This window comes from Phyllostomus discolor, chromosome 6 (genome assembly GCF_004126475.2).
Source record: "Phyllostomus discolor isolate MPI-MPIP mPhyDis1 chromosome 6, mPhyDis1.pri.v3, whole genome shotgun sequence".
NCBI classification, from domain to species: Eukaryota; Metazoa; Chordata; class Mammalia; order Chiroptera; family Phyllostomidae; genus Phyllostomus; species Phyllostomus discolor.
The window spans coordinates 158,221,240-158,248,700 of NC_040908.2; the positions used below are offsets into that span (position 1 = coordinate 158,221,240).

The 27,461-nt window shown below is 38.3% G+C and overlaps 2 protein-coding genes and 1 long non-coding RNA gene across 3 annotated transcripts; 1 reads left to right on the forward strand and 2 right to left on the reverse strand.

The window, feature by feature from the left end:
- Positions 1 to 18: 18 nt before the first annotated feature.
- On the forward strand, positions 19 to 26,103 carry LOC118501353. Its single transcript, XR_004903992.1, has 3 exons — positions 19 to 61; positions 15,738 to 15,746; positions 26,001 to 26,103. It is a non-coding gene; the product is annotated as an uncharacterized LOC118501353 (long non-coding RNA).
- On the reverse strand, positions 10,921 to 12,310 carry LOC114499056 (olfactory receptor 1044-like). Its single transcript, XM_028515012.2, has one exon. The coding sequence runs from the start codon at positions 12,114 to 12,116 to the stop codon at positions 11,178 to 11,180; it is 939 nt and encodes a 312-aa protein (XP_028370813.1). The 5' UTR covers positions 12,117 to 12,310; the 3' UTR covers positions 10,921 to 11,177.
- Positions 24,786 to 25,947, reverse strand: LOC114499057 (olfactory receptor 1052-like). Its single transcript, XM_028515013.2, has one exon. The coding sequence runs from the start codon at positions 25,712 to 25,714 to the stop codon at positions 24,788 to 24,790; it is 927 nt and encodes a 308-aa protein (XP_028370814.1). The 5' UTR covers positions 25,715 to 25,947; the 3' UTR covers positions 24,786 to 24,787.
- Positions 26,104 to 27,461: the final 1,358 nt, after the last annotated feature.

Genomic DNA, 27,461 nt, shown 5'->3' on the forward strand with positions numbered 1-27,461 from the left:
AGTTTTTGGCACAGTTTTTATATTAAGTCATGCTATTTCCATACCAACCTATGTAGTATTTGTGATAGTTTCTGTTGCTCCTTTGTTAGGGATTAAGACATTGATGTTCTCATAGCTGAAGCAATAGTTCTTAAATTAATTGGGTCAGTAACCCACACCTCCTGATAAGATTGTTTTCTTTTTTTTAAAGCCTTCTATTTATGCTTAGTTTAGAGGTAGAACATAAGATTGAGAAAAGATTGCAACTGAAAATTCTGGTGAGTTCTGCTCATTGGGTTGTTTTTTGCATTGTTGTTCAAGTACAGTTGTCTCCATCCCCCCCGCCATTAGTTTCCCTTGCTCTACCCACCTCCCACCTTCCACTATCTCTCCTCCCTACTCTTGTCTTTGTCCATGGGTCCTTGATACATGTTCCTTGACTTGACCCTTACCATTCTTCCCACTATTATTCCCCTTCTCCCTCTCCCATCCTCTCTGGTAACTGTCAGGTTCTTCTTTATTTCCATGTATCTGTTTCTATTTTCCCACTTTGTTTTGTTGGTTAGGTTCTGTGTAGAGGTGAGAGCAGATGGTCTTTCCCTGCTTTGCCTATTTCACTCAGCATAATATTCTCCAATTCCATCCATGCTGTTGTAAAAGGTGAGAGTTCCTTTTTTCTTTCTGCTGTGTAGTGTTCCATTGTGTAAATGTACCACAGTTTTTTGATCCCCTCATTTACTGATGGGCACATAGGCTGTTTACAGCACTTGACTATTGTAAATTGTGCTGCTGTGAACATTGGCATATATAGGTTGTTCTGAATTGGTGTTGCAGGATTTTTAGGATATAATCTAGCAATGGAAATGCTGGGTTAAAAGGCAGTTCCATGTTTAGTATTCTGAGGAAATTTCTTAGTGTTTTCTTTGATTCGTCTTTTCCTTGAGTAGCTCTGAAATTTGCCTCTCTTTGCTTTAAATTGGTCTCAGGAGGTTAATTGAGTTCTATGTCCCACTGTTATAATTTACCCAATCAATATATCATGTATGTCATATGTGACCCCTTCTGTTCTGTGAGAATATAGTGACAGTGGAGTTGAAGCTAGGAGAACAGAAAAAGAAAATCTGTATAATGATGTAGTGATCAGTATGCCATTCCCCAAACACCTGGCATGAACTGATTTGAATATCTCTTCTTAAAGATGTGCCTCCCTAGACACATCTTTAAGAAAAAGGAAATATTTCTTTTAAAAATATACAAAGTATAGGAAATGGAGAAGTCAAAGAACTTATATGTATGACCCATGGCCATGAACTAAAGGTGGATGTAGGGATAATGTGGGTATGAGGGGGTGTGAAGGTAGAAGGGAAATAAAGGTGGGGAATGGAACAATGTAATAACATAATAAAATGAATAAATAAATAAATAAATAAAATGTCCATATTGACAATAATTACAAATATGAAAAGTACAGGTAAGAGGTTAAAAATAAAAAATCCTCCCATCTCCTCAATATATGCTTACATTTTATTTTATATCCTGCCATTTATGTATACATCTTTAAAGTAATTAGATTGTAAAAATAATTAAAATTTTCTATATCCTTTTATATCCTCTATAGCTTTCATAGCACAAATTCAGTCCAAGGGAGATAAAAGTTAGAGAAATCTGAAACAGAAACCAGACAAACAGAGAGTCCCTGCCCCGTCCCGGTGCACTGACTTCCATGTTCCATCCAGTCCATCTGCAGCAGGGTTCAGCCCAGCCTCCCGACAGAGCTGGGTTATATTGCCAAGTCCATGTCTGGTCCCTGGGCATTGAACATGGTCTCTCAGGAATATGTGGCAGATATAATTAATTATATGGTTTATCATGTGTTATTTTTCTACAGCCAGGGTCATTGAGAAAGAACTACGGACTTTAAAAAAATGCTAGATGTGTTGAAAAACTACCTAAGAATGTTTCCATCAGCCAAATTCAAGAGAGTGCTCCACCTGTTTGACTGAAGAGCTCTAACTGTAACTGGAAAAGACACCGGCGTTCGTGCTGCCTGTCACTACCAAATCCAATAAGCAATGACAGTGATTGAATCTTTTATAGGCGCTTTATTAAGATGGCCAGCGATCTGAGAAGGTGGCTAACGAACCATCTTTCCCTTTCTTTCTTGGCCAGATCTTTTATAAGGGGGTTGGGGGAGGGCAAACAGGAGTTAGTGAGAGTCTTTAAAATTCCAAGGGGAAGGGTAGTCACCTGGTAGGGATGTCTCCAGGTGGTATTTTTAGCCAGCACTCCAGAAGGTCACTTTTTTTTTCCTCAGGTGCCAGATGGGCCTTATCTGTAGTTTCTGAAACAAAAAGCTTAACATACACATGACTTGCTAGATTTATGACTATTTACCTTCAGCTAAATTTTCCCAAGTCTTAAACCCCTATCATAACCACTGTCTTATTTCTCTGGTGTTTATGTGGAGGAGGCAGAGTCCTCCTTGGTCACCTTCTTCAGATTCCTCCCCACACGCATTCTCCTTCCCCTTCCATGCTCCCTGTCTCCAGGGATGCCAGCTGCTTCAGGCAACACTCCCTTCAAGAGGGATGCACAGGTCATCTTCATAAACATGAGAGCCCTGTAGTGTAGCTCCCACTCCCCATGACATCCACAGTATGGAGTGCAATATACTGTCAAAAAGTGGATAATTTAATTGATTCCCAGAGGTTTTATTTTCTAATAGAATGGCTTTCTTTAAGTATGCATTGAGAGGCGAAGATTCGCAACACAATTTAAGAGTTCAGACCAAAGAAGAGAGAAAAAATATTCTATATCTACAGCGTTTTCCTGATATCACAGGTGCCCCTCTCCCCACAGTCATGCACAGGGCACAGTTTTCTCAAAATATCGTTCTATCAGCTAATGGCGGGTTGGCCCTGAGGCATGGGACCTTATCACAAAGTACAGCACATGTCAATGCCTCCAAGGAAAACCAGTTCAGTGAGGCTTCCAGGTGCAGGAACTAGGAAAGTGGTGAGTGAAGGCTGCTAAAAATACCTCTGATATATAAGGGAGGTAGAGCTTTCTGGTGAAAAAACACAATCTTTGAATGAAATAGTTTATGGAATTTGTATGCTTTGTTAACTTTACCATAACATTTTGAAAATGTGTGTATATAAGAAACCGTTAGTGATTAAACATTAACAATGAAATCCCACAATCATTTATAATCTGATAGTAAATGGTCTTTGCTTTTAGAAACCCTTTTAAAGATATGTATATGCATATTATAAAATGTACAATTTAGAAAGTTAAAATGTCCCTGGACCCAAACTCTGAACAAAAATCAGAAAAATATCCTTTCAGAGACTGATTGTGGACCCTAACACAACTGATGCCAAAATGGTAAATAGTCGCTTATGTTTTTAGAAAGAGTACAGAATTACAATCATTCTGCTTTTATTCTCTCATGTCTGTATCCTTTTGTTCATTACTATGTACCTGAGATCCCCCAAGCCATTGCATGTGAGGACAGTTTATTCATTCTCTTTGCTGTGCAGGATTCCAATGAATAATCATACTAAATATTTATGTCAAAATCAAAATAATGCTACATTGATCATTGTTATACAACCTTTGCATGTACATACTTCCTCATTTCTACTGGGTATAAAACTATTGTGGGATTTTAGGGGCAGTTGCAACAGAAAACTGCCATATAGATTTCCAAAGTTGAAAGTCAATTCTGATTTTCGTCAGTGAGTGCGAGCTATCTACATTCCACATTCAAACAGGTACTTGATATTAGTGGATATTACTGATATCAGGGTAGCTGCTCGTTAGTCAGTCATAGCACAGCATATAAATATAGAAAATGCATAAGTGGTAAGTATACAACTTGTTTTCAAAAATACCCTAGTAAAAAGTATCCAGACCAAGACACAGATTATTTGAATCGCTAACCCTTCTACTTTCTCCCTTCTTTTCAGTTCTCTTTAGTTCACACATTACACTCATCTCTGTTTAGAGTAGCTATAGCATATGCAATCTGAATTTAAGTATGTTTCAGGTGTCTTACAGGGGAATAGTGTGCTAGCTCAATGCTGTTATCTTTGTGCTTGTAGGGTTGACACCCATCTCTACTTGGGCATTAGTCTAGTCCAGTTGCACTCCTACCATGTTGCTGTTGAAGACAGACCCCAGACTAGAGGTAAAATTTCCAAGGCCATGGGTTAAAATGAACATATTAGTGCCACAAGAAGTATCTGCTATTGTTTTTCTTCTATACTGTGTTTCAGAATCTCAGAAACAATACCGTCCTAGAGACAGAGCAGTCTTGCTGTCCTCCTTGGGTATCCCTAGCAATCTGAAATGTTTTTGAAACTGGTACAGAACCATGTTCATGCTGCTGGTCATGTGCCAAATTCAGTAAACAGAAACAGTGATTAAATCTTTATGGGCACTTTATTCATATGGCCAGGGATCTGAGAAGAGGGTAGGTTGGCATCCTAAAAACTCTGTCTTACAGTTTCCTCCCAAGCCAACATATTTTCAACAGGGAATAAAGACAGTGCAGTGAGTGGTTTTAAAATTTGGGTAGAATTAGGTGAAAGAAACTTTAGCATTCTTATGGGCAGTTAGCTGCTCCCAGGGGCAGGTGATTGTCTGCCCTCCCTGGAACACAATGGTCTGGATGCCTTCACTTGTCCACTGGGTAGTCATCTTTGACAGTGCCCCAGGAGGCTGGCTGTCCTTCCCAGGAATCAGGATGGGCCTTATCTATCTGTAGTTGCTGAAACAATATCTTTATCATATGTGTTACTAGATTTATAACTATTGTCCTTAAACTAAAATTTTCCAACTCTTTAGTCCCCTATCATTTTCACTCAAAGACATTTTGTAAGGGCATCTAGAAATGGAATGACTTCTGGTTTGTGTAAATAGTTAAGATTGTCCTTGCTTCTTGTGTGATCCTTCAAATTCATATCCTTGTCCCTGTTTGCTAAACAAGACACTTCCAGTGCTTGGATCATCAACAAAGTTGAAGTTGTCAAATAGTTTGATAAATGCTGTTTGGTTCATTTATTTTTCAAATAATTTATCTGTATGTCTTTAACATTCCCTCGTTTTAATATCCACAACCACATTATGTTCCTGCATAGAAGCAACAAAAAATGAATTGAAGGCATGTACTAGGCTGTGAGGGAATTTTTTCTGCCCTAGATGTACAAACATTCAATAACAGTGAACATGTTTGATATCTTTCTTTCAGGTGCTGTGCTAGAGCTTGGGTAAAGAAATAGAAAGCACAGTCCTGAATCTCAGAATGCTTGAAACCCCACCATGATGACAATGTTGGGAAATAGAATCATAGATTCCACAATGTCCTAAGGCACATGATGGTTTATGGACCAATTTAGAGAGTGCTGGAAGGAAGGACAGCCCCTGGAGGAAGCCAATGAATTGTGAATTGTAGCACAGGGATTGACTCAGGAGGCCAGTCCCCTTTGCTTTTCATACCTTAGCCACACTGGTGGCTAAGCTTTAAATTCAGAGAAAAGACCTGGTTTTGTCCAAATCAAGGCCTCTTTACTAGCTGATGCATCAATCTAGAATGCTTCTCTAACTACTCAAAGCTCTCAGTTAATTCCCATTTATCTTTTTGTTTGCAGGTAATTGTGTTCATATGAGGAAGCACTTTGATTCTTCCTTCTATTTCATCAATATGTTTTAGAGATATAGGGCTTAGCTTTTTTATTATGGAATAGTTATAGTTTATTATAAATAATTCAAATGACCATTTATCAAAATTTGTCAGTTCCAGTAGATGATAAACTACCTCAGTACAAAATGTACAGGAGTGGCTGTGGAGTAAAATCACATAGACGTGCAGCAGACACTTTGGAAATCTTAGTAAGTTTTAGAAAATTAAATGAATGTACAATTAAAGGATCAATGCAATAAAAATTGGTGAGTATAAGTCCACAGCATTTGTACAAATAGAGAGTACCATGTACACATTCAAGAAATAAAAGAGAGCATGGAGTATGTTGGAAAATCGCACATCTTGCTGTGGCTGAAACATAGTATAAATAGTTACTGGTTGATATGAAATGAATTAAAAGCAGTTCAGCTTTTTGCAACACAGTACATCTAACATTGGGAGATTACACACACACACACACACACACACACACACACACCTTTCCATAGCCCAATACATAATTTTTCAGTGGAGTCAATTTTTATTTCTAAGGTTTTCCAGGTCCTTTTTCCCATCTTCAGCTATAGGCTATAAGTCTCAGGGTTCAGCATGGGCATCACGAGGGTGTAAAACAATGAGCACACTTTGTCTTGATCTATGAAGTAGGAAAAGCTTGGCCTGAAATACATGAAGATCAAGTTCCCTGAGATATTACCACCACAGTTAAATAGGAGGTCCAGGTGGGATAAGGTTTGAATCTCCCCTCAGCACAGTTGGTTTTCATTAGTGCTAGGATATATAACAATTGGAACAAAATGTTCTGATACAGTAATCAGTTAATGAAGCCCAAAACTGTGAATATCACCAAGTCATTCACCTGAGAATCTCATCAATATAGCAGAAGGTGAGGTGGGCCATCTCAGAAGAAACGGTTAATGTCATTTGACCCACAAGAACATTAGTAGCATATTAACATTGTATTCATTGAAGTATCTGTATTTCCCAGCATATGCTCTCCAGCCACAAGCAGGGTGCACACTTCACTGGACATGGAGAATGTAAAGAGGAAGGGTTTCTACTTGCCTTGTGTCCATCAAGGACCATCACTGCCAGCTTCAGACACTCAGACTCTGCAAAGATGCAGAAGATCAAGAATTTCAGAGAGCAATCACAGAAGGGAATTGACATCTTGGCAAAGAAACCTACCAACATTCTGGGTCCAGTTGCACTTGTGTTCTGGAAGTAACTGAAAGAGAAGTGGCTGAGGAAAAAATACGTTGGCGTGTGCACCCAGAATGAGGCCAAAACAAAAAGAACATTACTAGCATCTCAGAAATTATCCCCACACCCATCACAAATTGATGTCCAGTATGCTAGATCAGTTTGTACGTTTTGGAGGTATACAGTAATCAAGTCATATAATATTTTACACATCCTTGTCTGGCTTGTTTCACTCAACACTATGTTTGTAAAATTCTCTGTCCTGTTGTATGTGGAAGCAGTTCATTCATCTTCATTCCTGTGTGGTTTTTCAGTGTACAAACTCATCACGAAATAATGTGCCAAACCTAGACCTGGGTCAGCAAACTATAGCACATAAAGTTGTATTGAAGCTGGGATGCACCATTTCTTTATATATTATTGATGTTTCCTTTTTCGAAACAAAAGCAAATCTCAGTGGTTGTGGAAAAAATTTATAGGCTGCAAATCTTTAAAAAATGTACTACTTATCACTTTAAGGGAAAGTTTGTTAACTTCTTTCTGATTTAATGTGTTGAGAAAAACTGAGTTGTTTTCACTTTCATACTGTTGTAAATAATTCAATGGTGAATATTTTGTACAAGTGTTGGAGTGAACACACTCATTGGTTTCTCTTGAGCATAGTTATAAGATTGTTATTTGGGTCGCAGACTATACATGTGATCAACATCGATGAAGTACTTCAAATGGCTTAGGCAGTCTTCTCGAACTTCACTTAGTTAATTATGTAAAAATCAATGACAGGTACTATATTCTCCCCATTTCACAGATAGTTAACTGAGGCATAGAAAAATTAAGTAACTTATTCAAAGTGCCACTCAGTGTCTGGGCACAGAGCTGGCATATGAATGAAGGGAATCTGGCTTCTTCTCTCATCCAGTGATCTACCCTTGTCAAAGGGTAATTTATACATGATCACACTCACATACATATAAATACACACACATCTTTCTGAGGTATTCACTATATCCTTTAAGACAATCAACTGTAATCCTTTGCCACATCGAATTTAAGCAGCAATTTTAAGAATTTTAAATGTTTTCTTATACTTTGGGCCTATAAACTGCATTAGACTAAGTGAAAAATGAATGTTTGGTGAAATTCTTGTGAGAGAAGTTGTGTGTGTGCTGGTAAGGCTGTTTTGGGTTTCCAGTTAGAGCTTGTGGTTTGGAAAATACACACCTTGGAAAGTTGTATCTTACAAGGAATCTTCCTCCAGTCCTGTGGCTTTCTTAGTGATGTCATTTATGTATTTGTTTGTCAAGCTGTAACTCAACAGGTTTAGGAAGAGGGTGACCATGGTGTAGAACTGAGACAAATTTACCAATTTATCTCAATACTTCTACCAATACTGGGAGAAGGCTGCCCAGATGGGTGGACACAGAAGTCAGGTGAGAGTCTCATAGAGAGAAAGTTTTCCTCCTCCCCATAATAAAGTGGATTTAAGACTGAGAAAAGTGTGAACAAGTAGGAGATGATGATGTGATGAAACCATGTCCATTAGTTGCCCTATGTGGAGAGATGCCACTTATGAAATGATGTGTCTGTGCAGGTTGGCTTATCCAGGGTAGTGGACTAGAGATTAAATGATTCACAACATTTTTTATGACAGTGCTTCAGAATAAATGCAAAGGATGTGTGAACCAAGGGACTCATGTTGTCTCCAATGTATGACAAGAGAGCAGCTTTCTTGAGTAACTGAATTTCAAAGTAACCATTATGCCAAAGTGGCATTTTGTGGGGTAGTATAACTTCTCTTCTTTAATTGTATAACATTGAATTCCCCTGGTACACAATTTTTTTTTTTAAATTTTACATATATATGTATGTATGTATTTGAAATCTATCACTCTATGTGATCTATATGGGTATAAATATGATTTTCTACATTCTCATAATTGTTAGCATATAATTTATATGAATAATGACACAGTAAATGTGTGTTTTGAATATTTTCCTCTTTTTGGGCTGGTGGATATTCAACAGAGTATTGAAATTAACAGCCATTAAAAGCTGAATCTGATAATATACTTCAATTGCATGGGGATCTTTTCAATAGTTTATTTTCATTGTATTTTTTCATTACCATTGTCACATTTATAGTTTCATCCACTTGCACTCACTCTGTGAGTATGATCTTTTATTAAACATATGTTGTTGGATAATGCTTAAAAATACAATGTATTCTACTATACTGTTGCTTATAATATATTCCCAGTGGAAAGTGGAGCAGAGATGGATGAAACAGACAAATCTGAGGAATATTCAGAGAGATGAATGCTGTTTGCTTAGAGTGTACGTCATATGCAGGTCTTTACAGATCCATCACTTTGGCATCCTCACCCATTTATGTACTTTCTGAAGAATGATGAAAGATGTATTGCCAAGCCTCCTACCCTAAGATTTGTTGTTTCAGTGACTTCTAACTAGAGGTAAAATGTTATCAAGTACCTCATTTTTGCATATATTTGTCTGTTTTGTCATACTGTGTCAGACATAATGCAGCTGCTTTGGATAATAGACAAGGAAAGCTCAGTCCTTGAGCTAAGAACACTCACAATGTCATATAGGAGATGGTGATATAATAAGAGAATGGTATGAGTACAACGCTGGAAGGAGATAGATGTCTGTGACTTAAGAATGGGACATTTGACTAGAGCTGAGAACTGTGTTGTTTCATTCTTATGATGTTTGAAGAATGTACATATAGCACGCTTTATATGTTAAAGGGATGTGTGTTAGTGTGTGTATGTAAAGAAAAAGAGACCTAAATGAGAAGCCTTGTGCAGTATATTATTCTGTCTTCCATGAAGAAGAAGAGATAGCCTCCAGGTTTTTTTAATAAAATGGCAACCTTAAAATTAAATGAGTAGTCTGAGAACCTGAGATTATACAATGTTTTTATAACAGCATTGTTATTCAGTAATAATGTAAATACAAAACAATCACCTTATATTATAAAATAGATCTTAGCATTACTTACCATCAAATCATTAAGCAATGAGCACAATTCAATTGTGTTTAGAACAAGGTTTCAGTTTATTTCACAGGTTGACAGAGAACCAATTTAAGGCATTACAACTGGAATAGTAATGTAAATACTACTTAGTTGTTTCTTTTTCTCCATCAAACATAAATTTTTGGTAATAACTCTTCAACTTAAACTATATCAATTGGGAATTCCATGTTTTCAAAAACATTAATCAGTGTAATGCTATGAACATGTTGTAAAGGGAGATAAAGTAACATACATTAAGCACACTTGATACATTAAGAAGATAGTGACTATCAGAGAAGGTCAAGTACCTTGATCCCCAAGCATCATTCATACAGTTTCTTTAGAGTTGTCAAGAGCATGTATCTGTTCCCCAGAGTGAGGGCAAGAGGACAAATCCAGAGTCTGATGGGAAGGCTATGATGTGCCATATAAATCTAGAGCTGCTGAAACTGCTGCTCCCCGGGGTAGAATGATCAGAAATACAGGATCTGAGAAGTTTTCTACATGACATGATCTGTGTCCCTGGCACTTACTCAGCCTTGGGCAAAGAAGAAGTACAGGTGAATTCTGAGTAAAATGAACATGCTAGATAAAAGAAAACAAAGCTATTTTCTTTTCCATTCACAAAGGTTGCTTTTTACATTGTCCTTCAGGGGAAACACCTTCATTCATTCAATCAATGTTTTTGAATGGCATCCTGAAAATGAGCATTGTAAATGACAAAGCAGAAATACCAGTGAAAGAGACACACAAGAGCCTTGCATTTATGGGATTCTGATCTAAGCCATAAGAGTTTTAATTTATTCTTATTCATTCATTACTTCTAAATCTTATGGTGGGACATTTATAGGATGGAACAAGCACAGATGAAGAAGAAAATGAAAGTTAACTTGAACTATTAAAACTCCTTTCTGGCACAAGTTTATTAAGATCATTGCTTAAAAAAGTGGAACTTTAAATACGGAAGAAGACGGTACGGTGCTCGTATCAGTCTGGGATATATACACTCATGAATAGAGCAGAGTAGTACACAAAGATTCTCTTTGCAAAACAGTAGAGTAAACCTATTACTTCTTTCCTTTGGTTCAAAGCAATAAAGATTCATAATGTCTATTCTTCACATTCAGTTTAGGCACAAAGATGGGTAAAGATATATCCACAATTGTATTTGTGAGACTATAGAAAACTGTGCCAATGTCCATAAACTTTAGTTGTCAACATCTGCAAATAAAACCTTTGTGACTGAACACACTTTCACCAAGTACATAATTTAGTGCCAACTGCTTTTTTCAGGGCACCTTTCACATCCTTATTCCTCAAACTGTAGATCAGTGGGTTTAACATGGGGATGACAACTGTGTAGAAAACAGAGGCCACTTTGTCAGTATCCATGGAGTAACTGGAACTAGGTCGGAAATACATGAAAAGGACTGTCCCATAAAATATAGCCACAGCAGTTAAGTGGGAGGTACAGGTAGAGAAGGCTTTGTGTCTGCCTGCAGCTGACTTCATGCGAAGGATGGTATTTATGATGTAGCTGTAGGAGAGGAAGACAGTGATGACACTGGACCCCACAATACAACTACAGGAAATGGTCAATGCTATTTCAGTGGTGGTTTTGTCTGAGGTGGAGAGGGCTAGTAAGGGTGGCATATCACAGAAAAAATGATTGATGATATTGGACTTGCAGAATGACAATCGAGTTGTGCAATAGGTAAAGATGGTGGTATTCATAAAACCTACAGTGTAGGCAGTGGCCATGAGCTGGATGCACACTCCCCTGGACATGGTAAATGTATACAGAAGTGGATTACAAATGGCTACATAACGGTCATATGCCATGACAGACAACAAGACACAGTCCACAGCTGCAAAAACACCAAAAAAGAACATCTGCACCACACATAAGTGATATTCAATCTTCTTTTGCTGAGATAAGAAGTCAGCCAGCATCTTGGGGGAGACAGAAGAGGAGTAGCAGACATCGCAGAAAGACAAGTTGCTCAGGAAATAATACATGGGCGTGTGGAGCCGGAGGTCCATGCTGATTAGCACGATCATCCCCAGGTTGGCAATCACAGTTAGGCCATAAACCAGCAGGAAGAGCACAAAGAGCCCCTGCTGCACATCCTGCCTGCCAGAGAGTCCTAAGAGTATGAAGTCTGTCAACACGGTGCAGTTCTCAATGGCCATCACTCAGGTCTGGAAATCCCTGGTTGTGGAGGAAGGAAATCCAAGTGAAGGGCAAATCATCTGACTGTCTTAGCAGTTACACTGCTGGTTCTTTCTGTTTGTCAGCAGTTAGAAAAAGAGCTCAACAATGTACATTCTCTTTAAGTAAACAGACTCTCTGCAATATTTCCAATTTAATATAATTGATGAAATGATAGTAATGCAGCTTATATAGAATAGGTAGCACACTTTGGTACAAAATAAATAATTTTCAAACCTATATAGTATTTTTTATCTTATAGATTATGAAATTGATGTCCTCAGAGTTGGCCAAGTTGTTCTTAGAATGATTTAGTTCAGATAAACCCCTATCTAATTACAAGGTTGTTTCTGTTCTTGATGCAGTATAAGTGTTGTTATATTTTGTAATAAAAAAGCATAGTGAAGTGAGAGGTGCAGATAATGAATATATTTCTTGATTCTTCCCTCCTTATCCAATACTGTAAAGCATGCAGATCACTGGCTTGTTTCTTGATGTATTGTGTCCCCACTTCCCTATGATCTCCTGGTCCTGTCCAGCCTCAATCTACAAGGAATAAAGATAGTCTGTGATCCAGGACTCCCAGAGCAGGGTGGGCAGGTCACTAGAGAAGAAGTTGGCAGGGTCCCTGTGGATGATAGATTTGAGTGCTCACACTGGAACGTGTAGGGTTTACCTACCATGTGTCCTTAGACAGAACTGATCAGGGGAGTGGTGTTCGGACCCCATAATAGGAACTCTTTTAGCACAGGTGACTGAGAGGCAAGTGTGGATTACTGTGTAAGACCCTCTACTCTAATCTGTTAGAATCCACTTAATCTATTCAGCAAAAGATCACATGTGCAGGGTACAAGGCAATGTCCTCATGTGTCCACAGTCTCACAACCTCAGAGAGATTTATAGCTGACATGGGTCCCATCCCATATCCCTAGAAATTGTAAAATTGCTTGAGTGTGTTCCTGATCCCCTTCCTCTTGAGAATCTCTGAAATCTGCTTTCCTTTGCTTAAAAAAACTTGGTGCTTGGAAGGCCAATTAAATTCTATGTTCTGCTGTTATATTTCACACAAACCAGGCATTTTATATATAATATAATATGTGACCTCATCTATTCTTTGGGAATATGAGAAATATAAAATGGACAAAGAATTGCATTTATATAATGATGTAGTAATCCTTATGTAGGTCTGTAAAAATCCTGGTCTGAACTCATTCAATTTCCTGTGATTGTAGAGATATATTTTTTAAAATTCATATCAAACTGAAAATATTTGTAAAATATGTAAAAGTACAGGTAAACGAGTAAAAAAAAAATGTCCAACCACCTTCATAAGTAAGTCACATTTTATTCTTCATTGCCATTTATGAATGTCTTTAAAATAATGAAATTGATAAAAGTAAGTAAAAGTTTCCATAATATTTCTTACCTTCCATTAGTTTCATAACATGCTTTAGGTCAAATAAAGATAAAAAGCTAAAGAAATCTAAAATAGAAATTAGAAAACCATAATTTAAACCTGTACCTGTTCCAGATCACGGATTTTTTGTTGCCTGCATTCTGTCTGCCAGAGGGTTCAGCAATGTCCCCTCAGTCATCTGGTTTATATCACCATGGCTGTGCCTGGACCTGGTGCTGGTCTCTCAGGAACATGGGACAGGTATAATAAGATGTTTCATCATCTGTTATTCCCTAAAGGCTGGGTAATTGAGAAAGAAACAAGGGCCTTTTTAAAATGTTGCTTTTTTTCCCACCTACCTTATGGCCTCATGTACTTACTTAGCAATACTACAATGACCATACTGAGCACTCTTTACTTACAGCTCACCAAGTCTTATACATGTATGTTGCTTCCATCTCATAATTGACAAAAGCAACCACTCAAGTTACACACAAAGACACACATATACAAGCACTTTCACACTGAACATTTTTACAAAATGAAGGTTTTTGTAAATACAAAAATAATGGACTATAATCATAGTGCTTAGGGAAAACTAGATTTTGGTGTCTATTATAGAATTTTTAATATTCAAACAAAAATTCCATGATAATAAATATAGTTTATATGTAAATAACCTTTCTGAAATATGTCAATGTAGCCTTTCTTATATTAATATATTCATTCTTCATTTGCTAGTATCCTATAGGTTTATAAAGAATCTTTATACCATCAAATTTTGATTTGAGTATAATTATACATTCATAATTTATCATAGCTATGTTCTTCTTTAAAATAAATTGTAAGAGATGAACTTTAAGGGCATATAAATTTGACTGTAAATAAACTCAATTTTGGCCTTTTTACCAGAGTAAGATGTTTTATGTTGTTTAATAATCACCATATATTATCATATTGTTATGGCACATACATCGTGAGTTGTTTTTAATAAACTCATTATTTGATACAGAAATGGAAAGTTACTAGAGGTAATAAGTGACTAGAGTCTTTTAGACATTTTCACTAAATTCATAAAAATTGCTCAAAATAGGTGTTCTTGACTGTTTGGTAAAATTCACCTGTGAAGACATCTGGTCCAAGACTTTTAGTTGTTTGAAGTTTTTTGGTTACTGCTTCAATTTCCCTAGTTGTATTCTGTCTTTTCAGATTCCTTGATAACTCCTGATTCAGTGTTGGAAGATCGTGTCTTTGTAGGAATTTATCTATTTCCTCCTGAGTGTCTGATTTGTTAGCATATAGTTGTTTGTACTATTTTCTTACAACCATTTGTATGTTTTGGTATGGGGAAGAGGAATGTCTGGTGCACTGTTTGTGACCTTTCAGACTGGTACAGCCACGTAGAAAGTATGGAGTTAACTAAAAAAAAATAAAGTGAAACTTTTATGAGCAATCTATTCCATTTCTGGGAGCTTATGCCTGGTAATGGCACCAAAGGAAATGAGTTTCATTAATCTCCTCATTCCTGGAAACAATATTAGAAGTGGCAACACCATAAAAGTCCTAGAGGAGAACATAAGCAGGAAAATTTCAGATATTTCAAGCAGCAATAATTTCACCTATATCTCCCCCAGAGCAAGGGACATAAAGGAAAGAATATACAAATGGGGCCTTATCAAATAAAAAGGTTCTGCTCAGCTAAAGAAAACAGCAAAACGAAATGGGAACCTAGCACATGGGAAAATGTATTTGCAAATGATACCTTGTACAGGGATTTGTTCTCCAAAATATGCAAAGAACTTACAGGACACCACTCCAGCAGAAAAAAACAACCCAATTAAAAAATGGGCAAGAGACTGCTGGCCAACATGGGGGCGTAGGTAGACATACTGTGCATCATCACACAACCAAATTAAGGAAACAAACAAAAAAAAAACAAACAAACAAAAACAGAAGTGACAGAAAATTGAACTGTACAGAAGTTCAACAACCAAGGAGTTAGACACATTCATCCAGTCTTGTAGGAAGGGTGGAGTTGGGTGACTGGCCAAGTTGGGTGCGGGGCTGAGACAGGTCGTAGAAAAAGAAATAAAAAATGTGGTGGCTTGCCATTCCCAGGTGCACACATGGCAGCAGGCAGACCCTGGGCTTAGGGTGTCAGTGGGCAGACCAAGTGAGGTGTGCAGGGATGTGGCTGACCAGGCAGTCCCACATTGTGTGTAGATAAACCAGGCGAAGCTGGGGAACAAGATAGACCACACAACACAGGGCCCCAGCGTGGGAAAATAAAGCCGAAAAACACTGATTGAAAACACCTGAGGGGGTTGAGGTGCAGGGAGAGACTCCCAACCTCACAGGAGAGTTTGTTGGAGGGACCAACAGGGACCTAGAATGTATACAAGCCCACCCACATGGAAATCACCACCAGACAGACCCAATATGCTTATGGGAAATGAGTGAAGGGACTGAAATCTGAGAGAGTGAGGAGGAAGCACCATTGTTCCCTCTGAAACCCATCTGGGACAGACAGTGTCACAATCCAGCGACTGGCTTAACCCACCCTGGTGAACACCTAAGGCTCCAGCCCTCACACATAACAGATGTGACAAGACCAAAAAAAAAAAAAAAAAGCCCAAACGGAAGAACAGATCAAACTTCAGAGCAATTACTTTTAAGAGATGAAGAGATAGCCAACCTATCAGATGCACAGTTCAAAGCACTGGTGATCAGAATGCTCACAGAATTGGTTTATTTTGGTGGCAAATTAGATGAAAACATGAAGGCTATTCTAAGTGAAATGAAGGGAAACACACAGGGAACCAATAGTGAAGGGAAGAAAACTGGGACTCAAATCAATGGAGTGAACCAGAAGGAAGAAAGAAACAACCAAAAAGAAAAGAAGGAAGAAAGAAGAATTCAAAAAAAAAAATGAGGAGAGGAGAGGTTTAGGAACATCTAGGTCATCTTTAAAAGTTCCAATATCTGAATTATAGGGGTACCAGAAGAGGAAGAGGAAGAGCAACAAGTGGAAAAGTTATTTGAACAAATAATAAAGGAGAACTTCCATAATCTGGCAGAGGAAATAGACTTGCAGGAAGTCCAGGAAGCTCAGAGAGTCCCAAATAAGTTGGACCCAAGGAGGAACACACCAAAGCACATCATAATTACACTACCCAAGATTAAAATGAAGGAGAGAATTCTAGAAGCAGCAAGAGATAAGGAGACAGTCACCTACAAAGGAGTTCCCATCAGACTGTCAGCTGATTTCTCAAAAGAGACCTAACAGGATAGGAAGGGTTGCAAAGAAGTATTCCAAGTCATGAAAGGCAAGGACCTTCATCCAAGATTCCTCTATCCAGAAAAGCTTTCATTTAGAATGGATAAAGCACGTCTCTGATAAGGTCAAGTTAAAGCAGTTCATCATCACCAAGCCCTTATTATATGAAATGTTAGAGGGACTTATCTAAGATAAAGTAGATAAAAAGTATGAAAGGTAAAATGAGAGCAAACTCACAATTAGTAACCACCACACCTAAAACAAAAGCAAAAGCAAAGTAAGCAAACAATTAGAACAGGAGCAGAACCACAGAAATGGAGATCACATGGAGGGTAATTAACAGGGGTGTGGGAGGAGGAGAGAGGGGGAAAAGGTACAGAGAATAAGTAGCATAGAGGGCAGGTAGAAAATAGACAGGGGGAGGGCAAGAATAGTATGGGAAATGGAGAAGATAAAGAACTTATGACACATGGACAGGAACTAAAGGGGGGAATGTGGGTGGAAAAGGTTGTGCAGTGCGAAGGCAAATGAAGGGGGGAAATAGGAATACTGTAAAAGCATAATCAATAAAATTTAAAAAAGACGAAACAAATTGAAAACAGATGTTCCAACGAAAGAGAAAATGGAAAAAAAAGACATGAATTGACAATTCTCCAAAGAGGACATACAGAGGGCCCAGAGACACATGAAAGGATGTTAACACTTAGAGTGGGGCAAATTAAACCCATAATGAGATACCACTCCACACCCATCAAATTGGCCAACATAACCAATCAACAAACAAGTGCTGGTGAGGCTGTGGAGAAAAGGAAACCCTAGTACACTGTTTGTGGGAATGCAGACTGCTGTAGCCACTCTGGAAAACACTAGGAATTTCGTCAGAGAACTAAAAATGGAACTGCCTTTGGACCCACCAATTTCTTGCTGGGATTATGCATTTAGAATCTTGAAACACCAATTCAAAAGAGCCTATGCACCCCAACATTCATAGCAGCACAATTTACAATAGCCAAGTGCTGGAAGCAACCTAAGTGCTTATCAGTAAATGAGTGGATCAAAAAATAATGGTACAGTTACCCAGTAGAATACTATGCAGCATAAAGAAAGAAGGAGGTGCTACTCTTTGCAACAGCATGGATCGGTCTGGAAGCACCAAGATAAGATAAATAAGCCAGGTGTTGAAAGACAAACATCATAAAATCTCACCCACATGTGGAACCTAACCAAACAAATGAGCAAACAAAATATAACCAGAGACATTGACATAAAGAACAAACTGTCAGTAACCAGAGGGGAGAGGAAGTGTAACAATGCAGTAAAATAGGGGAAGGGTCATCAATGAACATACATAAAGGACACATGAACAAAGTCAAAGGATGGTAAGATCGAGGATGGGAGGAGGGGATGGGTGATGCTGGTAGAAGTAGTGAGGGAAAATGGAGACAACTGTAGTTGAACATCAATAAAAAAGAAAGTACTCATATTTTGAATAAGACATATTTGCTTAAAAATGCAGTAATCATTTATCAGTGAAGTGACATTATCACAGAAATACTCCTTAAAAGTTGCTCTGTTATTTCCCAAAAATATACTGGAATTTATTGTAGATAAGGCAGCAGTGGAACTAAACCTTTTAGGACAATGAATTTCAGAAGTTTCTTAGAATCTAATGGAGCATACATAGATTTGCTTTCAGGATAACCTTTTTGGTATGTAATGTGCAAGAGATTACTTAAGTGGTAAGTATATAGCTAAATAAATTTAAAATAAATAATCTTGTAGCCAAGACAAACAACATATAGAACACTACCAGAGTGACAAAAGCCGTCTACTTGAGGATATCCTTTTTTAAAAAACATTTTATTGATTTGTTTTTAGAGACAGGGGATGGCAGGGAGAAAAAAAGGGAGAGAAACATATTGTGAGAGGGAAACAGCAGTTCATTGCCTCTTGTGCACTACTCCACAGGAGACTGAACCTGCATTCCACTCCTGTGCCCTGATTGGGAATCAAACTGGTGACTTTTCATTTTGCATATGACACCCAACAAACTGAGCCAGACTGGTCAGGGCACTAGAGATCCTCTTAAGTCACTAGTCTCTTCATCCAATAAGTACTTACATTCTTTATTCTTATCATGGTAGAATAGTTTTGAACTGAGCACAAGCAGACACGTAAAGTATGTGCTGCTGTAGGCAGTTATACACTTGTTCACATTGTTGCATTTATTTGCAAAGATGGATCCCACTGGTATAGAGCATTCTTTTGCACAACTATATTGATTGTATTGATCTACTTTAACCAGCATGGGAGGCAGCAGAGTTGTTTTCTCTCTTGTTATTTCCAATAATCTTAGTGTGAACACTCTGGTAATGCCGTTTGGTAGACAAAAACACCCATTTATCGTGTATATAAAACCGGGAGTTGAAAATGTGTGTGGGTGTGTATTTAAAATTTAGATTTAGTAAATATCGTTATATAGTTTTGCATGAAATCTGCCAATACATGTGGCCGTATCACACTACCCCTGTGTGAATTCCTTGTTGAACATCCTCACCGATAACTAACAGGATTTTTTCCTTCAAATGTAGCCATTATTTGGAGTGTTTGATATTCCTGACAACTAACAAAGTTGAATATTCACCTTTACAAACTGTCTCAAAACAAAAATTCAGAACTGAAGGCCTGTTAAGTAGACCAGCTGGATGGCAGTGAGACTCCTGCATCCCAAATTGTGTCTGCTCTCACTGCAAGTTCCAGGTCAGGTCCGGTTTGCCTACAGCTCTATGGCATTCCATTGGTATAAGTGTATTCCCAGCCATCTGCCATTGCTCAATCATGCCCAGTGGGTACGTGCACTGATAGCCTCATCTTAATATAATCCAGGATGCAGTAACTTGAATAAAGAGTTAAGATGATTCAGCTTCAGCCCTTCATTTGACAGAATGCAACCTGAAGTTCAAAGAGAGTGGTTTGTTGAAGGCCACAGGTAGAGTGAGATGGGAGGAGGCATTTGGACTGAATGTCATTGTCAATGTCTATGTAGTAAGGGCATGGTTCTACACAAGATTTCAAGCTCACTTGAGTATGCTGCCCCTTCAAATGGAGCCACAGGCTTATAGATATCATGAGAATTATATCTGTTTTGATTTAACAAATCTTGCTAATGAGATTTTATGACACCTGCTATTGGGTTCAATTATTATATATAGACAGTAACTGTCATCCCTAGTAGTGCTTGTGTTTGGAAGTATTAATTCATGAGCAGAAATAAGGAATAATAGTTCTCTTACTAGTCTTACAGTGAAACACAGGGTTACAATATGTAACACTGATTGATTACACAAAATTTCTGAAGGAGACTATGCTCTGGGGCCAGAGATGGGAAGGGAAACCTACAGATGGTGAGACGACAGTGTGGTTGCCATCTGGGGAATGAACCGTACTGAAGTTAGGAGTGTAAGTTGAAAGCATATCAAGAGTGTCTGGAAAGAGTCCAGCCATTGTTAACATAAGAACAGCTTGTGTCACATCATTGTAAGCTGTCAGCCAAAAAGAGTGTACTGGGATCCCCATGATTGGACAATGAGCACTTTCCTACACTAGTTGGATGGTAGAAGCCACTGAATGAGCATGTGTGCTGTGTGGCCAATGCATTCACAATGACTAAGCAAGTAGAGCAAAGAATCTGCATCACATTTGATGTTAAGCTGAACATTTCTGTGTAAACTTTTGGGATGCCTCATGAGGACAGAGCTACAGGCACCTGGTGATTGGCAGCTTCATCTGGACAATGTGCCCCCTAGTGCATCATGTGGCCTGCAGGGCATTTGACTAAACATCTGATCACCCAGGTGACTAAGACCCCTCCAGCCCTGATTTGGCACCCTGTGACTCTGCCTTTTCCCAAAACTAAAATCAGCTTTGAAAGTAATGAGATTTCAGAGCCTCAAAGAGATCCAGGAAAATATGACAGGGCAGGTGATGGCTACTAGGAGAACTGTGAGAGGTCCCAAGGTGCCTACTTCGAAGGGGAATGAGATACCATTGTCCTTTGAGCAATGTTTCTTGTATAGTGGGTCTCCTTGAGTAAATGCCTCTCTTTTTCATGTTCCATGGCTGGATACTTTCTGGACAGACCTTGTACACCTCAGGTGAGTTTGAGTAGAGAGATAGAGTAATGAGGGAAGCCTTCTGATAGTGAAAATGTATGTTGGGTTACAATGTGGATTACTGTACCCTTTATTGCAAGGGGGGCTATCTTCCCAAAGAGAGACTTGTCTATGCATATCAGTGGTGAGGTAGGGCTCTGGCCAAAATTGGGTCTCAATAGAGAAGAATGGAATGGTGATCTATGAGTGAAGAGAATCAAATGCTTTTTTCTAAATGTCCAGAGCAGAAAATGTCCAGAGTACAAGACTTCCCTGTAACAGATAAATATTAGTTCCTTTGCAGCTAATTGTGGCATTATAGCCACAGTCCTTGGGACAGGGACAAACAGAATTTCATGAAATGAGGAACTCTGGGATGAATGATCTGAACTCATTTCTTGGCAGTATGTGGTCTGGGGTTAGACTAATAGATTGGGTCCAGGGATTTGGCATGCACATGGGAATGGTGTGGCCAGCATGGGTGGGCATGAGAAAACCTCTATTCAGCTCTAAGAATGAAGGCAGGGTCAGGAAAGACAAGTTCTGAGGTGGGTTGCAGAGAACCCCACACCCCCTGAGGCTAAGATGCACACAGGAATGTGTCTGTGGGGTGAGTAGGCTCTACTGCAAATGAAGGTGGATTCTGGAGACTTCACTCCTTGATTGAGGCCAGCAAGGACACAGTCTCTTCTCTCTGCAGCAGGGCTTAGCTCCTCATAGGTGGATGGTTGGCTCTGTATGATTTTAAAAACTTTCTTGAAGAATCACAAATATGTGATTAGATATATATTTCTCCTAATAATGTATATAATAAACCTGTGATAAAGAGATGAGGAAACTGAGGCTCAAGAAGATTAAGTGCTCTAAGGTTATTCAGCTAACAAGGAAAGGATTTTTTTTCTCCTTTTTTTTCTTTTTTATTGAATGTACTGAAGACAGGAAACTATTTGGAGAGATTTGAATGCAGATATGTGTCACTTCAAATTCTGGTTCTTATGTTTACACTTTATTGTTGTTCAAGTTCAGTTTTCTGCCTTCCCCCCAACCCGTCCCCACCACCCTAGCCATCCCCACCTCCCTCCCCTGTTTCCACCCCACCTTGTTTTTGTCCATATGTCCTATATAGTTGTTCCTGTAAACCTTTAGCCCTTCTCCCCCATTTTCCTCCTCTCTCCCCACTGGTTACTGTCAGTTTGTAACAGTTCTTATCTTAACCTGTCTCCCATTTGATCATTCCCTTAAAATGAAAATAAGACACAAACGGAAACAAAAATTTAGCTTTACTGACCATATGCAAAAGCTATAATTTCAGTATCTTTAAAGAAAAAGATAAATAAAAAAGCATGGGAGTTTCCCCCCTAAACATATATGCAAATTATGCCCAACAAATCTAACTTTGCACAATATAAATAGATATGAATACATTTAGTATGTTTTTAATAAAGTGAGAGTGCAAGGGGTTTGGACAAAGATTGAGAGGTCCTGATGTGTTAAATATTCTATAAACGACAATGAAATTATTTGGTATTATAAAAGAAAAGAGGTAAGAGTAATAAAATATTTTTGTCTTTAAACTCTTCCCAGTCAGTAATTGAAGGCAAGTTACCTGCTGAAAATTGCATGCTTTTAATGTACTGGTTTATTGTTATAAATGTTTCAATGCTTGGAAGCACAAGACACTCAGAACTTTTCATACACTGAAGGCATAGATAACACTAGGGATTATGACCTGAATGGAAAGCCTTCTATCACCCAGTATCCTGTCCTTGTGGACCCAGAAAAGAATGCCTCCTTGTTCCCTTTCTGACAACAACATAAAATAAAATAAGCACTCATTGGAATCTGAAATTGTGTTCTGTTTTTTATAGCTGGTAATTGTCAATTGATTGCCAGAAGACCAACACAAGGCAATTAATTTAATTAAGTTACTGGAATAGGGTTGACATATTCAGAGATGACCACTATTAGAGTTGTGTGTAAAATATGGTTCCAGTTTATTTCACAGGCAGAAAACAAATGTAAATCATTACAAATGAAATACTATTTTTCCTTATTTTTCCATTGAACCCGTTTATTGTTCATAACTATACCTTTACAATTTAATTTGTATCAGTTGGGCAATTCATTTTCTAAAATTTTGTTTTCAGTAGTGTGGAGCAATGAGCACATGAAGATGGAGTTTCCCTATCCAGTGACCTTGAGGAGGTTCTGGTGTTACTAAGCCTAATTCTCATTCATGCTTTTGTATACATTCATCAATAGGATCATGTCTGTTCTCCACAGTGAGGGCAAGAAGGGAAATCCATAGGCTGATGTGAATATTCTGAGGTTCAGTATGAATCTAAGCTCCTGATCCTTTGGATATTTGTCAATAAATGTGGGGCAGAACGATGAGGAATAGAGGATCCAGGAAGTTCTCTGTATGTGATCTCTGTCCCTGAAACTTATTCAGACTAGGCTGAAAGACAAGGAGCACCCATAACTTTTGTCTAAGGTGAACATATTAGAATAGAGTAAAATATAGTAAAGGGAACTGTGTATTTCAAAAAAAAAATTGCATCACTTTTGCAGAGGATACATGTTTATTCATTCAACAATTGTATTTGAGTAACACCCTGGGAAAGGGCATGGTCAATAGCAAGGTAGAAATATTTTTGAACATGACAGGAAAGGGCCATGCAGTTATGCAACTTTCACTTTTGGCTAGAGCTCTTTTTAAAGTTCTTATTTACTTACTACATATAATTCTGTGTTATGATGAAATATTTATAGGGTGATACAAGTGCATAGGAATAAGACAAAAACAAATTTCAACACTTAAACTCCTCCTGAATGAGCAAGTTTATTATATCCATTGTTCAAGAAAAAAGTGAAACCTTGGGAGAGTGATTTGAACTGACATGAGTCAGTTCATAAGGAAGGGGTGCTCTCCCTGTGATGTCTCACTGGGACTTACCCATGATTAGAGAAAGAGGCATAAAAAATCCCTCTTTGAAAAACATTAAAGTAAAGGTATTACTAGTCTCCCTTAGCTGGAGGAGATTATGTCCAATAGTGATTGACCCCTATGTTTCATTTAGACACAATGATCAGTAATGAAAAATATCTAAAGCCAATAGATATGTATGTCAAAATGCCTTAAAATGGAACTGCATTTTGACCCAGCAATTCCACTGCTGGGATTATACTATAATATAAATGAAATACCAATTGAAAAGAACTGAGGCACTCCAATGTTCATAGCAGCAAAATTTACATGATCCAAGTGTTGGAAGCAAGCTAAGTACCTATCAGTAAATGAGTGGATCAAAATATGATGGGACATTTACACAATGGAACACTACAGAGAAGAAGGAAAGAAAGAGTTCCTAACGTGGCAACATCATGGATAGATCTAGAGAACATTATTCTAAGTGAAGTAAGCCAGGTGGTGAAAGACAAATACCATATGATCTCATCTATAAGTGGAATCTAACCAAAACAAAACAAAACAAAACAAAACAAAACAAAACAAAAACAAACCAAAGAGCAAAATAGAACCAGAGATTAGGAAATAAAGAACAAAGTGACAGTGACCAGAAGGGGCAAGGGAGGAGTATAAAGAGAGAAAGAAGGGGAAGGAACAAGCAAGAGACACAAATAGAGGACTCAGGGGGATGGAGAATGGTGGGACATTTCCTGTGGAGCTTTGAGGGGGCAGGGTGGAGGGGAGCAATAGGGAAAAAGGTGAAAAATTGTAACTGAAAACAATTTAAAAAATACCTGAACTTTAACTCTCTGGATCTTCAAATAAACACTCTGTGTGAAAACATGGCCTCAACCAGAACATTATTTAGTGCCAACTGCTTTTTTCAGGGCACCTTTCACATCCTTGTTCCTCAAACTGTAGATCAGTGGGTTTAACATGGGGATGACAACTGTGTAGAAAACAGAGGCCACTTTGTCTGTGTCCATGGAGTAACTGGAACTAGGTCGGAAATACATGAAAAAGAGTGTCCCATAAAATATAGCCACAGTGGTGAAATGGGAAGCACAGGTAGAGAAGGCTTTGCGTCTGCCTGCAGCTGACTTTATGCGAAGGATGGTATTTATGATGTTGCTGTAGGAGAGGAAGACAGTGATGACACTGGACCCCACAACACAGCCACAGGAAATGGTCAATGCTATCTCAGTGGTGGTGGTGTCTGAGGTGGAGAGGGCTAGTAAAGGTGGGAAGTCACAGAAAAAGTGATTGATGATATTGGACTTGCAGAATGACAATCGAGTTGTGCAATAGGTAAAGATGGTGATATCTATAAAACCTGCGGTGTAGGCAGTGGCCACGAGCTGGATGCACACTCTCCTGGACATGGTAACAGTATACAGAAGTGGATTACAAATGGCTACATAACGGTCATACGCCATGACAGACAACATGAAACACTCCACAGCTGCAAAGGCACCAAAAAAGGACATCTGCACCACGCAGAAGTTATATGCAATCTTCTTTTGCTGTGATAAGAAATCAGCCAGCATCTTAGGGGAGACAGAAGAGGAGTAGCAGACATCACAGAAAGACAAATTGCTTAGGAAATAATACATGGGAGTGTGGAGTCGGGGGTCCATGCTGATCAGCAGCATCATCCCCAGGTTGGCAATCACAGTGATGCCATAAACCAGCAGGAAAAGCACAAAGAGTCCCTGCTGCACATCCTGCCTACCAGAGAGACCTAAGAGTATGAAGTCTGTAAACACAGTGCAGTTCTCAATGGCCATCACTCAGGTCAGGAAATCCCTATTTGTGGAGGAAGGAAATGCAAGTGAAGGGCAAAATCATCTGAGTGTCTTAGCAGTTACACTACTGGTTCTTTCTATTTGTCAGCCATTGGATACAGAGCTCAACAATGCACATTCTCTTTAAGTAAACTGACTCTCTGCAATAGTTCCAATTTAATGTGATTTGATAAAATGATAATAATACAGCTTATATAGAATAGGTAGCTCACTTTGATACAAAATAAATAATTTTCATACCTAACTAGGTAGTATTTTTATCTTGCAGATTAAGAAATTGATGTCCTCAGAGTACACCATGTTGTTCTTAGAATGATTTGATTCAGGTAAACCACATCTAATTACAAGGTTGTTTCTGTTCTTGATGTAGTGTGTCATTATATTCTGTAATAAAAAAGCATAGTGAAGTGAGAGATGCAGATAACAAATATATTTCTTGATTCTTCCCTCTTTACCCAGTATTGTAAAGCATGCAGATCACCGGCCTGTTTCTTGATGTATTTTGTCCCCACTTCCCCACTATCCCCTTGTCCTATCCAGCCCCACTCAACAGGGGATAAAGACAGTCTGTGGTCCAGGACTCCCAGAACAGCGGGGTTGGCTAGAGAAGAAGTTGGAGGGGTCACCATGGATGATAGATTAGAGTGCGCACACTGGAACGTGTAGGGCTTACCATGCACCCTCAGACAGAACTGCTTGGGGTGTGCAGTTCTGCAAGGTGTGTTGGGACTCCATAATAGGCATTCTGGTAGCACAGGTGACCCAGAGGCAAGTGTGGATTAGTGTGTGAGACCCTCTACTCTAATCTGCTAGAAGCCACTTAATCTACTTACCAAAAGATCAAATGTGCAAGATACAAGGTAATGTTCTCATGTGTCCACAGTCCCATAACCTGAGAATGATCTCCATGTGAATTGGGCTTCATTCAGTTCCTTAGAAATTGTAAAATGGCTCAAGTGTGTTCTTGATTCCCTTCCTCTTGAGAATTCCTGAAATGTGCAATCCTTTGGTTAAAAAGACTTGGTATTTCAAAGGCCAATTAAATTCTATGTTCTGCTGTTATATTTTACACAAACTAAGCATACCATATATAATATAATACGTGACCTCTTTTATTCTGTGAGAATATGAGAAAATGAGAAATGTAGAAAGGACAAAGAATTACATCTGAAAAATGATGTGGTCATCCTTATGCAGGTTTCTAAAAAACACCTTGTCTGAACTTGTCCAAATTTCTGTGCTTGTAGAGATATATTTTTTCAAAAAACTTCACTTCAAATGAAAAATACTTATAAAATATGTAAAAGTATAAGTAAGAGTAAAAACAAAAAAATGTCCAATCACCTTCATAAATAGTACTCACATTTTATTCTTCCTTGCCATTTATGAATGTCTTTAAAATAATGAGATTGATAAAAGTAAGGAAAAGTTTGTATAATATTTCTTACCCTTCATTAGTTCTATCACATGCTGCAAGATAAATACAGATAAAAAGCTAAAGAAATCTAAAATAGAAATGAGAAAATCACAGTTAAGACCTGTACCTGTTCCAGATCACGGATTTTTTTGTTGCCTGCATTCTGTCTGCCAGAGGGTTGAGCACTCCCCCCTCAGTGACCTGGCTTATATCACCCTGCTTTGCCTGGACCTGGGTGCTGGTCTCTCAGGAACAAGTGACAAGTGTAATAAAATGTTTTATCATCTGTTATTCCCTACAGGCTCGATAATT

Coding starts and splice junctions, on each gene's coding strand:
- LOC114499057 (XM_028515013.2), bottom strand. CDS start 25,714: ATGGCCATTGAGAACTGCACTGTGTTTACAGACTTCATACTCTTAGGT.
- LOC114499056 (XM_028515012.2), bottom strand. CDS start 12,116: ATGGCCATTGAGAACTGCACCGTGTTGACAGACTTCATACTCTTAGGA.